This window comes from Melozone crissalis, unplaced genomic scaffold, assembly GCF_028551555.1.
Source record: "Melozone crissalis strain CALT ecotype California unplaced genomic scaffold, PUWL_Pcris_2 ptg000045l_1, whole genome shotgun sequence".
Taxonomy (NCBI): domain Eukaryota; kingdom Metazoa; phylum Chordata; class Aves; order Passeriformes; family Passerellidae; genus Melozone; species Melozone crissalis.
In genome coordinates this window covers 31,207,881-31,223,098 of record NW_026535823.1, presented here as the reverse complement: position 1 = coordinate 31,223,098, position 15,218 = coordinate 31,207,881, and the positions used below count along the sequence as shown (strand labels likewise).

Genomic DNA, 15,218 nt, shown 5'->3' with positions numbered 1-15,218 from the left:
GACGTAATTAACACAGCAGTTTCAGTAGAAGTTAATTATGGAAACAAAGGAACGATGTCCTGAAGATAATTTGCTGCTACTTCAAGCCACTTTTGTCATGAAATACAAGGCTGCAACCCCAAACAGTGACATCTACCCTCATCCTCTTAGAGGCTTAAGGCAACAAAAGCATTTTGTTTGTTTTTAAACTCATTCCTGGATAGGCTGAAGCAGCAGCCTGTGACCCAGGGATGGAACAATTAACCACAGGGACTAATCAAGAGCTGTGCAGCTTTATCTCACAACTTTCAAAGAAATCAGCAGCACCCCTACAATCTGAAACACAATCTGGAGATCTGTGGGTTTACTCCAAGCTTTTAAAATGTTTTTCTGTTACTCACACGTCTTTCATTGTGACTCCTCACAAAGTTCCACGATCTGGAAGAACAATAATGGAGCTGAACTGGGAATATCCAGAGCTACATGCTGCAGAAAACATCCAGGCTGGAGAGGTGCTGCTCCTTAAATTGACATTAACTCGGTGCTTTTATCTGGAACGCTCGGGCCAGCCCCTGAGCACCCTAAAGGCAGTGAATGGACAAAGCTTTTGGGGTTGTTTTGCTCCCTGCAAGGAAAGGTCATGGACAGAAAGGCAGCAGCAGGAGACAGTGGTCCACATTCTCCTTCTGAACGTGTCAGGGTTAAAGGGTGGGGACTGAAGATTCCATCAGGGCTGGGTTTCTGATAGAGCAAATTCTATTTACCCAACCACCACAGTCACCTTAAAGAAACCTGTAAAACATTTTAGAACAGGCTTTTTCTTTGTTTGGTTTTTTTAATTGGTGTTGGATGTTCAGGTTCCCTTGTTCTTCCACAAAACCTAGTATGTGGTTGAACATGTAATAGATGTCTATCTATAAAAAATTAAATAAATCACTTGATCTGCCCATGCATCCACGCTGTAAGCATTTGCCAAAGATATTATTCAAAATACAGGAAATACTTTAGTGTGGAGAGTAACTGTACATAATCACAGATCACAGTCCAGGCTGGAAGGGAACTGGAAGGATCACCTGGTCCAGCCTTTTGTGGGAAAGGGAGATTATCCACTCTCATCTTGGAAACCTCCAGCCACGAGGATTCCACCACATCCCTGGGGTGCTAATTCCAGTGAATTATTGTTCTCACTATAAAAAAACACTTTTATATTAAGCTGAAACCCTTCTTGGTTTAAGTACTACATGAGCTGTGCTGTAATGACTACATTAATATATAAGGACTAATAATGACAATATTAATATATTCACATACAGGTGAATTCATTCTCTGATAGGTACTTCCTAGCAGAATGCACAGAAAATTTGAAATGGTTCAATTTCAGACCCAATGTGATCAGTTGCTTTATGCTAATGAGGTTTTATTTTTCCCTTCCAGGCTCTTTGAAACATGAAAAAAAAAACAATAAAACAACAACTTGCATTGCCCTAAAGATTTGAAACCATCTGAAAAACCAGGGGGGAAATAGCCTTTTTTGCCCCTTTAAAAAATACAGCCATTTGTTAAGCACAGACAGCACTCCCTGGAGACACTAGAAAACGACTTTTGAAAATTTTCCCATTGAGATGTCATGAAGAATTCCCACCCCAAGCTCATCCAGCCATTGAATGTGCGCCACGAAGCTCCCGGGACATGGGGAAGTCATTCTAGGAGATCCACTCCCTCTCTCAGTGCCGGGAACAGCATCCTCAGGGACAGCGGCACCAACCCAGGCTCAGGGATACAAGAGACTTTTATCTGCTAGCTACAAGCACATTTTAAAGGCAGCTATCCCACAGTATTTACAATTTTAGCTTTTTCCACCAACTTTCGCTCTTTAGCGTTCACTTTTTTCACTTCTTTAACTATTAAATGCAGGCATATTATCAAGCAGCACTGCTCCGAGTGGGCTGGGATTGAAGCGCCCACCACAAACCGCTCTGGAGGAGCCGGAGCTCACGTACATCCAACTCTCAGAGAAATTCTCATGCAGGCGTCCAAAAACACTGCTCACTTTTTACTGCCTTGGCCTGAAGGAATCAGTCTTTTTCCAATTCCAGCTTTCCCAGCTCCAAGGTCCCTTTATGCCTGGGCTACGCTATGTTTTAGACATAAATCCCTGGCAAAAAAGCTGGAGTCAGATAAAGCAGAAAGATCGCGGGATGAATATCACTCGCTAAAAGCAAAACGGAGACGCTTTCTTTTGGTTGCAAATAAATAAACAGATAAATAAATAAACAAACATCTTTGAGGGGTACAAGGGGGGTGGGATAGCGAAACAGGCACTGAGAGCGGCTCCAAGGGCCGAGTCGCCAGTGCGGTAACACACCTCGGGCACCATCAATCACGGACCGCAAAGCGGGACCGCCTGGCAGTGCTTACGCTGGGAACGCTCACCGGCCCCAACACTTGCAAAGAGCTTTTTTTACGAAGCAATTAAACACGGACCGAGCATAAAACCCCGCGCTGGTTAACGGGAGGCGGCGCGGGGGCAGCGGGGCTCCCCTCGGTGCAGGCTCGGCCGCTCTCCCTCATCCCGGCCGGGACCGCCGCCCGCCCTGTCCCGTCCCCCTTACCTTGCGTGGCGTCCCCGGGCTCGGCGCGGCTCCCCGCTCGCAGCAGCAGCAGCAGCGGCAGCAGCAGCGGGAGGCTCCCGTCCGCGCCGCCCGGCTGCTGCATTCCTGAGCCGGCGCTGCTCCCGCATCCACCGCGGGGCCGCCGCTCCTCCGTCCCGCGCTGTGCCGGCGGGCGGGCGGGCGGGGAAGGCGACGCGGGCGGGGAGGGAGCAGGGCCGGGCCCGCCGCCCTGAGCCCGGCCCGCTGTCAGCGCTGCCCGGCCCCGCAGCGCCCCCGCGCGGCCGCCCCCGCCGCTCGCCGCCGCCATTTTGTCCCCGCGCGGAGGGGCCGGCCGCCCTCAGAGCCCTCAGAGCCGCCCCTCAGAGCTGTGAGGGAGGCGGTGCGGGGATGTCGCGTTCCCTTCTGAGGGACAGTCCCTGCGGAGATGTCGCGTTCCCTTCCTCAGGGACGGTCCCTGCGGGATGGTCGCGTTCCCTTCTGAGGGACAGTCCCTGCGGAGATGTCGCGTTCCCTTCCTCAGGGACGGTCCCTGCGGGATTGTCGCGCTTGCAGGGGTAACGTATTCCACAGAATCGCCTGTGGGATTATCGAGTCCAGCTCACATGTGAGCAGACACAATCACAGAATTGAGTTGGAAGGGAGAGAGTACTGCCGGTGATGTGGTCCAGCCTGCCTTCTCCAGCACCCCGGAGCCCATGGCATGGGGTTGTGTCCAGAGGGTTCTGGAATGTCTCTAGTGAGGAAGACTCCACGCTCTTCTCCGGACAATCCGTTCCAGTGTGTGGTCATCCACACTGGAATGGTTTCCATCCCTTCCCCTTCCCCAGGGTCTGCCCTGCATCCTCTAACTGCAGTGTGTGGGATTACTGCATCTGAGGGGCACACTTTCACAGAATCACACAAATGTGGAGGTTGGAAAAGACTTCCAAGACCATCAAGTCCAACCTGTGATCCATCCCCACCTTGTCAACCAGCCCAGATCCCAAATACACTTTTTCCTCTCTCTGGTAACTGGAAACCAAGATTTTAGGCAGGAGGGTTGGAGTTCCCTCCTGCCAACAGTGGTTAACATTTTTGGTGGAGTTGGAGGACATTGCCAAAGCTGGTTGAAGCTCCTAGCAGTGATAACTACTTTCCATCCAGGAGAATGATCACATTTCTGGGATGCTTAGATTAGGTTTAGGGTTTCAAAAGTCAACAACTGTTTAATAAAAAGCTCATAAGCAGAGTGGAAACAAGGATAAGATTAAAGGAATTTCCTCCTCACTTCCTGCTAGATCAGATCCCTTAGGCTTTTCTTCTGCCATATGAATCTTGTATTTCTTGTCAGACACTAACAGAGTTTCAAGAGGAGGAAGAAACCCAGATAAACATCTGGCAGCGTGTTAGGGAAGGAATTGAGGTCTGGAACCTCCTTCTCCTCACTGATACTAACATGCCCATGTACCTCCTCTCACCAGCTAGGAAAAGGACAAGAGGTTATCCAATTTCTCAGGAAAACTGGCCAATAAACAAACAGGGATGAAATGGACGAGGTGAGCTAAGGTTGGTGTGTTTTAGGATCTGGTGTGACACATGGAAGGGACTGTCAGCTGCTGGCACCTGAGTGCAGTTCCTTGAAGAACCACCCCCAGTCCAGGTGAACAAAGCAGGCCCAGCTCCAGCCAAGACCATCAGGCTGGTTCATGGTGGCAGGTCTGAGATCAAGCTGAGAACCAACAGCAGCTCCAGGGCCATTCCTCAGGGACCATTCCAGCAACATGGGACATTCTAGACACTGGGGCTGCTGACAGGTCCGTAGGGATGAGACAGGTCTGAGGTGAAGGAGGGAATGAGAAGGGTCTGAGGGGGAACAGGGAATGAGACAGATCTGAGGAGGAGCGGGGAATGAGACTGGTCTGAAATGGAGCAGGGAATGTGACAGGTCTGAGGTGAAGCTCAGAATGAGACAGGTCTGAGGTGGAACAGGGAGTGAGCCAGGTCTGAGGTCAGTCCGTGCATCAGGAGGATCCATAGCCCAGCACAGGGATGCTGCAGGGACAGACTCTGAGGGGACCAGGGCTGAGCTTAAAGAGAGCCCCAGCAAGGCGGGGTGGGACTCATTAAGAGCTCTGAGTGTCCTCAGGGGCCTGCCACTTGTCCTGGAGACAGGGAATAGCAGGAATAGCAGAGCTGTGCCAGCAGGAAGGTCAGGCCATGCAGCTGGGATTGCAGTGCTGCCCACCAGCCCAGGCCTGCCTGCCCTGACCCCCTGAGGTGACATTTCAGGTTACTTCTGACTGATCTAACAGCAAGAAAACCCCTCGTGTGTTTCCTTGTGCTCCCCCAGGCCAGTCCATTCCATGAAGCCTCTGGTGGGAGGGAATGGGAGCTGTGTTCCCCTGGATCAGCAGCTGGGTCTGATTCCCCACAGCTGCAGGAGTGTTGGATCCAGCAAAGGTGAGGGGGACCCTTCTGCAGGGTCTCCACTGAGCCGCTGCTCTTGGCAGCAACTGCTGCTCCACCTCTTCAGCTGCGAGACAGGAGTGTTTCCTTCATCTCTCTGAAGTAAGATGTCCATGAGATCCAGATTCCTCTGAGCTGGGCACATGGATAACCCACTAAAGACACAAAAAAAGTCCATGGCAGATGCAGAAACTAAATGCAGATTCTCCAAGGTCTCTTTCAGCTCCATGCAGCGTGAGAGGATAAATCATTTATAATTAAAAAACAAACCACTTATTTTTAGCTGCAAATCTACCAAAGTGCATGCAATTAGCAGATATAAATCATTTCCTGGCTCGCAGGCTGCTCAGCACAGCACATAAATGAAAGTTAAAACATACGTTTGGGGAATACGTGGTACATCTGCTCTCAATCTGCAGCATTTGGAAATCAATACAAATATTCTCCCTGCTTTAACATGCTGCAGTCTGTCATCCCACAGTGCAAGGGCTAAAAATATATGAGACAAAGGGACTGGAGTGGACACAGCCCTAAAGACCCCAGAATGGATAGCAGGGAGTGTCCACAGTGATCTGGTGGCAAAAAGAATTCCAGGTAGGGGTGAGCACTGGCTTGGGAGGACAAATTGGAGTTTCTCCTCATGGTCTCAGGATGCTTGGGTGATGAAGTGCACACATAAAGCTTCAGAAGGTGACTCTGGGGAGAAGAATCAACCATTTGATACATGGCCACATATTTTAAAACAACGACAGGCTTGTAGTCAATATCTTTGTGGAATTAGTTCCCGCAGGGAAAATGTATTATCCACAAAACTTTCTTATTCTTCTTCTTTTTTTTCTTTTTTTTAATGAAAAGATAGCAAAGAAGCTGTCTGGGAATGATTTGTAAGTACAATAAACCTCACAAGAGGATGATAAGCAAAGCATTGTAAGAGAATCGTGTCAGAAGTACAGCAAAAGAAAAGAGAAACATTACACATTTGTAGTTACTGACAATGTGTGTTCTTAAGTATCATGTCACATTAGAAAAGAATCCTTGTTTTCCTTTCCAGCTTTCACTAATATTCCTATTAATCTATACCAGATTTTTTGATTCCACCATTTGAGGCCATATCAATCATCCTTTTCCCCTTGAAATTCAACTGGAATTACACCAGTGTGTTCAGGCTTCCAGAGTGGAAGCTGGAAGTGAGGGCAGAACTTCCCTGGGTTCCCAGAATCTGTGCATCCATGGAAAGAGCCAGTGTAAATCTGATTTCATCATGGATTTTTCAATTATAAGGTGGAAAAAACCAGTTTCTTGTGTGTTTAAAGGTACAAGATTTAGACATAACTTACACTGAGTTCTTTAGGGAAAGAATTCTAACTCAGGTGAAATCATTGTCCACTTGCCAGATTTATTTTCCAGTGGAGTTTCAGGAGCAAGTACAGCATAAATAATGTGTTTCCTTAAAAGGGATGGGAGATGTGAGAATAAACAGTTTTCTATTTATTCTATTTTATTTTATCTTTTTCTATTATATTCTGTTCTGTCCTGAAGGCAGCAGGAGGAGGGGAGTGCATTTGTGCCAGTCTTTGCAACAGCTCCATCTCCTCAGGTGGGATTTTTCCTTTGCTGTGAGAGGAAAGCAAAGGCTCAGCAGCCACAGGGAAGGTGGCAGGGAGACTGTGGGGTCAGGGGACAGGGGTGGCCCTGGGGACTGGCACAGGGAGCACTGTGGGGACAGGGGTGGCCCTGGGGATGGCACAGGGAGCACTGTGGGGTCAGGGGACAGGGTTGGCCCTGGGGAATGGCACAGGGACATCAGGAGCTGCAGGTCAGCCCTGTTCAGATAATTTCGTTCAGTCTGTGGTCTGGGAGCACTTTGAGAATTGGCAGAAAACTACAGAAAAGATGAAAGGAAAAGCCTTGAAATAGACCACAATTCTTTCATGTGTGGATTACACTGGAATTTTATATATATAAATAAATATACATATATTTATATCTCAGGAGGACTCTGTTCTTTACATCCCTGAATTCCATAGCTCCATAACATGAAGTGTCATCCTTCTGGGAAAAGGAGGGTGACAATGGGACACAAACACCAGCAACTCTTTAATAACACATGCAAATATTGGCACTCTTATTACACATTAGTTTTGTTGTTATTGTGACTTTATTTTCTGAACTGGCACCCCAGGCTTTCATGGCAGCTGACATCCCTTGTGCTGGGCACTTTGGAATGGCTCATTTAAGGACATGGTGCAGTCAGTGGGAGAAGTGTGTGACAGCAGCAATTCCAAACACCCAGGCTGGGCATTCACACCTCAGGTGCTGAGCTTTGTAATTATCCTTAAAGGAAACTGCAATTATTTGATGTCATTCTCATTAGCTCCAGAAGGGAGCAAGGGAAAGAAGGACATGGATTTACAGCTCAGTTTGGACATGACCAAGTTGTCCTTTTGCAGAACACCTCAGGTTGTTTCAGGTGAAATTGCTCCATAGCTTCCAAGTTCCTCATGCAGAGTTTGTTTGCTTCTAAAAGGAATCAACCAAAATCTGATTGAGAGAGAAGGTTGTTAGGGCAGTAGTTTGGAAAACTGAACCAATATTACACCCAGCAGTCATAATCCATCACTTCCCACCACTTGCAGGGAGTCCCAGCCCTCCCTGCCAGGAAGGGCCACGGCATCTTCAGGATGGACGAGGAGATTTCATCACCTTCCCAAACATCCTCATCTCTGTGGCCAGGCACGTGAGGCAGTAAAACACTTCAATGGCAAGAGGAAGGAGAACATCACAATTTTTGCAGGAGAAAAAGAGATTCCAGGGCTGGTGGTTTGACAGGTTAATAGGAAGGCCTCTAGTCTGCCTTTACAATTTATTTACTTGCAAGTCTACTCAGGGATTTGGCATCTTAAACAGGTTTTTACTCCAACAACATTTCAATTCACCTTTAAGACTTCCAATTAAGACAAACACAGGGGATCCAGGGCTGGAATTTGCATGGAAGTTAGCAGGGGGTTGGCAAAGCCCTGAGAGCAGGGTTTAGGTATCAGCTTTATAGACTTGTATTGTCCTATCTAACATCTCGTATTTTCCACTCATTTTGCATGTAAAACTTTTATTGCTATCAGCATGAGTTTAGCACAGAGCTAACCCAGAGATGTGCCCCAACGTGAGCTGAGGTGCCCCATTCACTCAGAACAATTTGGCTGCACTAAATCTTTGTGGTGGATGTTTGGTTTAGCTCCCCCATAAACCTCGTCTGCTGGATTTATATATTTTGGCTCCTTTTCTTGTGACTCTGGTGGCTGAATTTGGGATGGGTTTAAGTGACTGCAGTCCCAGTGGCAGCAGCAGCAGAGCTGCAGCACAGTGGGGATTTCTCCTTGTGTAAATACAGGGTTTGTCTGGCAGGATGCTGAGGGCACCGACCTGCTGGGGTTTCAGTGAGATCCCGGAGGGCTCAGCACCTCCAGGGAGAAATTCCAGCCCCAAGAGTGTCTGTGCTGCCTCTCTATGGCCTTTTGTCCCAGCACACAATGCAGCTGCTTATCTCCTTGTGAATCACAAACACTAAGATGTTTATTTTCCTGTCTTTTGAAAGCTCACTTCTATCTGCAACAAAGAATTATGTCAATTATGAGGATGAGGAAGATTATTATGAGGATGATGAAGACATCTTCTCCCTCTAAAGCTCTGTGAAATTTAGCTTTCTCTCATGTGGGGGTGGGGGTTTTAAATAAAGTAGTATTTCAATAATGGCTTCAGTGGGATTCTTTAATTCTTTTCCTCTATTTAGAGTTGATTATTTTTTTAAATCCATTTCAATTCCAGTGAAAATGGCTCTGATCTGATAAAGGAGATGAAGTCACTGCACAGGCTTACTATTTTATTTCCATAAGGTTTGAAAGTTTTGTTCCCTGCAGTGTTTTGGAGCCCAGGAGTATTCATCTGTTCTGTAAAAGGAAAGTTCTACAGAACAACATTTGGTCACTGTTGTCTGAATTTCATTATTCTGTTCTCCAGACTAGCAGGGGGAAAAGTGCAAGTTAGCTGGGTCACAGTCTGAAATGTGAGAGCAGTCAACTTTTTCTGAAGTTTATGGGAATGAAAGGAAATTTAATACTGTTCAAAAGAAAGATTTAAAGTTGCATCATGTGAAAACAATTGGAGAAGTTTAATCCCGAGGTCTTGGGTTATTTGGTAACTTACATGATCATTTGTCAGCCTGCAAAAGATGAGGTTGGCTTTGCCTCTGTTAACAGTTGGCCTCTGTTTTGGGGTGGTTCTGCAGTGCCAAAGGAACAAACAGGAGTTAGAGTGGGTTTGCAGAGCACTGCTCCTTCCATGCTTGTGCAGCCTTTCAGCTCCTGCTGCTCTGCTGGGCTCCTGCTTGGGGAACATGTGCTGACAGGGGACAGGGGCTGCAGGGCCTGACAGCTCCTCAGGCTCCCAAAAACTCAACACAAATCCATCATTTAACCTTTACCTCTCAGCCATTTCATTGGATGTGCAGGAAAAGCCACGGGACCCTGGCATGTCACTGAACACTTTGTGGTTTGTAATGTTTCCAGTGGATCATTGATGCTAAAAGATGTTGACTGAAACATTCTTTACATTTAGATCAGTTTCTGTGGAGCAAATTGAAGTGAAAAATCTACAGAGCTTTGAATGCATAAAAATTAGAGAACTTTTATGCCATGAAAAATCTACAGAGCTTTGAATGCTTAAAAACGAGAAAACTTTTTTCAGCGTCCCAGCACAAATTCCATCAAGTAACTCTTAGCAAAGTCTCTTGCTGTTAAGAAAATTCTCAGGAAATGCAGCCTGAGCCTCCCTGTATCATCTCCATCCCCCCTGGATTTGGGATCACTGCCTTCTGTGTTTGGCCACCACTCTATAGAGACTTAAAATAATGGGAAACATTATTAAAAGGGAAAAAATGGTGTCAAAACAAAGACAACTTGGTTTTGAAGGACATTTTAAATATTGTTTTGAGGGAGTTCAGTCCCACAGGAGTAACTTTTAAGAAGATCTTTGGGGTGTGCACGGGGTGATGGCCATGCCCTGCAACTGGACAAGCTGAGGTTTAATCATTAAACTCAGGGTGGAGCCTCTTTTCCTGTATTTCTCAATGCAATTAATTTATAAATTGTCTTTACCAGCTCTGAAAATAGGGGTTGATGTGGTTTCTTTTTCTGATCATTCAGTAACTCCTCAGACATCCGTGTTGGAGCTTGTGAAGTCTTGTGTTCCCACACAGAACTGCAGAAAAGAAATGAAATCTAGAGGGGAAAAATACTGTGCATGGAGAAGTGGGAGTGTGGAAAAGGGTGAAGGAGGCCAAAAAGGAGGAAAAGCTGGAAACAGAGAAGGGGAGAAGGAGAGGAGAAGAAACTTGTGAGTGTAAGATGAAAATCCAGTTTGTGAGGAATTAGTGCACAGAGACAGGAACCTGTTGCTCTTCCCTGGATGTAAAAGCCAATTCCTGGGAAAGCCCAGAGGTATTTGCTGTTTACATCAGCCCAGCTGGCACAGCAGAAATCAGGAGGAGCTGAGGTGTGTTCTGTACCGCCTTCTACATACAATCAACTTCACACACATACATCAGGACATTCAGGTTCTTGGTGGCTTTTCAGTCTCTCTATCTGAAATTGAGAAATGCAGCTCAGCTGCTTTTTATAAGACATCTACAGCAGTCACTTCAAAGCAGAACATACAAGAGCTGCTTAAAAACTTCCTGGGATTCCCTTGATAGAGAGCTCACCAGTGCAGCCAGGGAGCTGAAAGCACAAATGTCTAATTTCACTTTTGCTGCTGGTTAATTTGAATTGATCTATCCCATCTCTTTTTTTCTTTTTAATTTGAGAAAGCAGTAAAATAAAATGTCTTACCTTGCTCATTCTGCCATAAATATTATCGACAGTGAACACCTGAAATGCTGCCAGGAGCTGCCCTGTCTCACCTGCTGCTGGGAGTGAGGCACTAATTAACAGCCCTGCACATGTTGCACATTTTTGCTTGGCAATAAATTAAAAAACAAATTGCTTCATTTTGCATTCAATTTCTCTACTCTCCATACAACCTAAATATTCAACTTTCACAATAGCAACAGTTTAATCAGGAGGTCACTGAAAGCTAAAAGCCTTCAAGTAAGTGTGGGGGAAGCTCTGACTTCTTGAAAGTGGAGGGAGCTCAGGTACTCCTGAGAAAGGCACTGAACTGGGCCAAATGCATTTTAGCATTCCAATAAAGTCCCATTTAGCTATTTAAATAACACCTACATACTAATTAACTTTTCCAGCCTAAGCTGCACATTCCTGAGGCTGTCATTTGGCTTTGGAAAAGCTGTAGGTATCTGAAACTAGGCAGGACCTCATTTAAATTCATATTTATGTATTTTTTCCTCTGTCATCCAAGTGGTCAAACTCTCAAGCAGCTGGAACTTCTTGCAAAGGGAGGAACACCTCTAAACTGCTGCTGAGTCAAATTAAACCCCAGCACTGTTTAAAAATCCCATTATTTCCTTTTGTAGGAGCTGAACAGCTGATTAATGCCCTCACAAAGCATCTTCTTTGAGGCTGACTGTAATTACAGAGTATTACAGCACTTTCCTCTTTGGGCTGCACTGGCACAGGATGGATTTGTAGTGTCTGTCTCTGGTTCTTTACCCTCTTTGCAGACAGGTGACCTCGGAGGAGAAGGCAAAGCCCCCAGTGCTGCTGCCAGGAACAGCCACCCCAGCGCTCCCTGCAGGAGCTGGGGGTCCCTGAGGGGATCCCTGCTGTAGCTGGGCATTCCTGAGGGTTTCCCAGTGCTCCCTGCAGGAGCTGGGGACCCCTGAGGGTTTCCCAGTGCTCCTTGGGGACCCCTGAGGGTTTCCCAGTGCTCCCTGGGGATCCCTGAGGGTTTCCCAGTGCTCCCTGGGGATCCCTGAGGGTCTCCCTGCTGGAGCTGGGGATCCCTGAGGGGATCCATGAGGGTCTCCCAGTGCTCCCTGCTGGAGCTGGGGGTCCCTGAGGGTCTCCCTGCTGGAGCTGGGCATCCCTGAGGGTCTCCCAGCCCCACCACAGGAGGTTCATGGCACACTGGAGGGACACTCCAGACTGGGAGTTCTGTGCCAGAACAACACAATCACCCTGCTTGTGACCTTCCTCAGTGCTCCCCTTGCCTGCAGCTCCCCCCTCTCCCAGGAGGGCTGGGAAGACATGGCTCAGATGAACCAAAGCTTTGCACGCTCACAGGGCTTGCTTGGCCTTTCATTCCTTCCAAAACTCACCTTTTTCCCCTTCCTTTGTGCTCTGGATGTGAGGAGGGACTGGAAACAGCAGAGGAGGGACTGTGGGGATTCCCCAGCATCGGGAGCTGCATCTGAGAGTCCCCCTGGGCACCCAAACGGGCACCTGGAGGGAGCAGGGCATGCAGGGTCCTTCCAGGTGGCTGTCACAGAGCAGGGGAGGGAGCTGGATCCATCTGAGTTCATCCCAAGTCTTTCTGAGCCATGTCATGATATCAAATGTGGCCATGAAGTGCAGCCAAACTCCCCAGTGTTCAGCTCATCCTGGCTGCTTCTAGAAAGGTCAGAATTATGGCAAATTATCTGTGCCACAGGCAGGATTTTTCACCAGCTTTTGCCTTGCTGTGATAAAAAGGACCTTAAAGCTCATTGAGTTCCATGGGCAGGGACACATTCCACTGTCCCAGATGCTCCAAGCCCCATCCAGCCTGGCCTTGGACACTGCCAGGGATCCAGGGGCAGCCACAGCAAACCTGGGAATTCCAGCCCAGCCCCTCCCCACCCTCCCAGCCTGAAATTCCTTCTCAACCTCCCATCTCAATCTACATTATTTCATTATTCCAGCCATTCCCTGTGTGCTGTCCCTCCATCCTTGTCCCCAGTCCCTCTCAGCTCTCCTGGAGCCCCTCCAGGCCCTGCCAGGGGCTCTGAGCTCTCCCTGGATCCTTCTCCTCTCCAGGTGAGCCCCCCCAGGTGTCCCAGAGCAGCCCTGGAGCATCTGATCCCCATCATCTCTCAGATCCACCCCAACAGCTGTGCCCTTGGCTGCTCTCACACGCTGTCACACGAGGAGCCTGGATGCATTTCAAACCTGGGCTGCTGCTCCTCACCAGGATTCCTCATGCTAATTAAAACTTCATTTGTTGCCTGCAATCAAGCTGTACGTGTGGAGCTGAGTGTTGGCCCACAGGAGAGGGGGAGTTCAGAGCTGAGGGGCACTGGGGTGCTGGGGGCAGCACTGACCTGTGAAGCCTTTTCCCAAAATGGGGAATAGGGCTCTTATTCCTGTGGATTCCGGCTCATAATCACAGCCTGTGCAGACAAAGGCACTAAAACCAAATCCTCCTCTGTTTTATCCCTTCTGCTCTGCCTATATTCCACCCCAGCACCACATCCTGATCCTGTCCCATCCTTACCACTCCTCCCTCACCTCCCTCACCTGCATTCTTTGGCCCCAGCCTGACCCTGCTGTTTTCTGCTCCCAGTCCAGCATTTCTGGGATCTTCCCAGAGCCCCCCACAGCTGGGAATGTGAGGGAATACCAAGGGAAGGGATGAGACAAGCTCTTCTGCTCCCACATCCCTGGTCAGTGTCTGAAAACTGAGGGAGCAAATGGGACTTGATTTCATTTAATAATTGTTTTAGTTCATCTGCTGCCACTTTACCTGAGCCTGGGCACAGCTGTCAGTGCTGTGATGGGAACATGACAAATAACACATTATTTTCAGTAGTACCTGGAAATTTTGCCCAAAACAGATGCTGAAGATCTGGGGATCAGATTTTGGATTTTATCAGGTGGAACTACCGCATCAATAACAGCACTTGCAGTGTTTTCCTGAACTGTTTTAGGTAGTGCCAAACCTGTGGTTTGTGCCAATATTTCTGAGTGGGAGCCCATCCTTAGGGACCAGCTGGGCAGCCCGTGCACCCACCAAGGCTGCAGAAACGCAGGAATTGGGGCTGAATGCCAGGATTATTGATAAAGTCACAACAGGGTGAGGTGCGGCAAGACCCTGCCTCGGATGGAGGTGACCCAGAGACTCTTTACCAATGCTGCCACCTAGAGAGAGACACTCCATCTCCAGAGTGGAGAATCCTCCAGAAAACCAGGATTTCAGGGCTTTTGTGTCTCAAGAAGAGGGGTTCAACCATGCCCCTTGTGCTGGGAGTCACCCTGGACACCTTGGACCACCCTGGACACCTTGGACCATCCTGGACACTGGAGATCACCCTGGACACCTTGGACCACCCTGGACACTGGAGATCACCCTGGACACCTTGGACCATCCTGGACACCGGGGATCACCCTGGACACCTTGGACCATCCTGGACACCGGGGATCACCCTGGACACCTTGGACCACCCTGGACACTGGAGATCACCCTGGACACCTTGGATCACCCTGGACACTGAGGATGACCCTGGACACCTTGGACCACCCTGGACACTGGTTCCTGCCAGCTCCTGGCCATGGCACCTCTGCTCGAGCAGCCAGGCTGGGACAGGGAATTGCTGAGCACAGTTTGGGGCTGGGCTGAGCTCTGCTCTGGGCTGGGCTCTGCTCTTCCCAGGAAGTTCTTGGGATGTGTTTCCATCTCTGTGAAGCACAAACTGCGCCCAGAAATGAGATCCTGCCTTAGGTAAAGGTTACAGCTGACACATCTGGACCCCATCGGGCTCCTCTGGGACAGGAGTCCTGAGCTCTGGCCTGGAGAGAGGCAGAGAAAGAGCAGGAGTCATTTTTCCTGCAAATCTCCATCTGCACAGGGTCTCTGCAAACCCCTCCATGCTGTGGCTTTGGCAAAGGCAACCCAGCAATGCTGCACAGACTGACCCTGCTCCCCTGCTCCTGCTCTGTCCCTGACCTGGAAGGGCTCCACCAGGGTCCAGCCTAGGGGTAAAAGTGGATTTCCTGAGAAAATCAGCACTAACTGAGCCTCAGGAGTCTCCCATAGCTGGAGCTGCTGGAGCTGCCCCAGCTGTCCTGAGGCACAGCCCCTTTCCCTGCCTGTGCTGTGCCCTCAGGCTGTGCTGGCACTGGGGCACTGCCAAGAGCTGCATCCTGCCCAGTGAGCCAGCAGGCAAACCCGGCCAGGCAAACCCAGAGCCACACAATCATTTAGGCTGGAAAAGCCTCTCAGACCATCGAGTCTGAGTGCTCCCCAGCACTGCAAATC

At 48.7% G+C, this 15,218-nt stretch overlaps 1 protein-coding gene across 1 annotated transcript in view; it reads right to left on the bottom strand.

The window, feature by feature from the left end:
* ROR1 (receptor tyrosine kinase like orphan receptor 1) overlaps positions 1–2,694 on the bottom strand; it is a 153,068-nt gene extending 150,374 nt beyond the window's left edge. The window contains exon 1 of the mRNA XM_054285725.1: positions 2,592–2,694. Coding sequence (XP_054141700.1) covers positions 2,592–2,694 — 103 coding nt within the window. The remainder of the gene's footprint in view (positions 1–2,591) is intronic.
* Between the last annotated feature and the right edge of the window lie 12,524 nt (positions 2,695–15,218).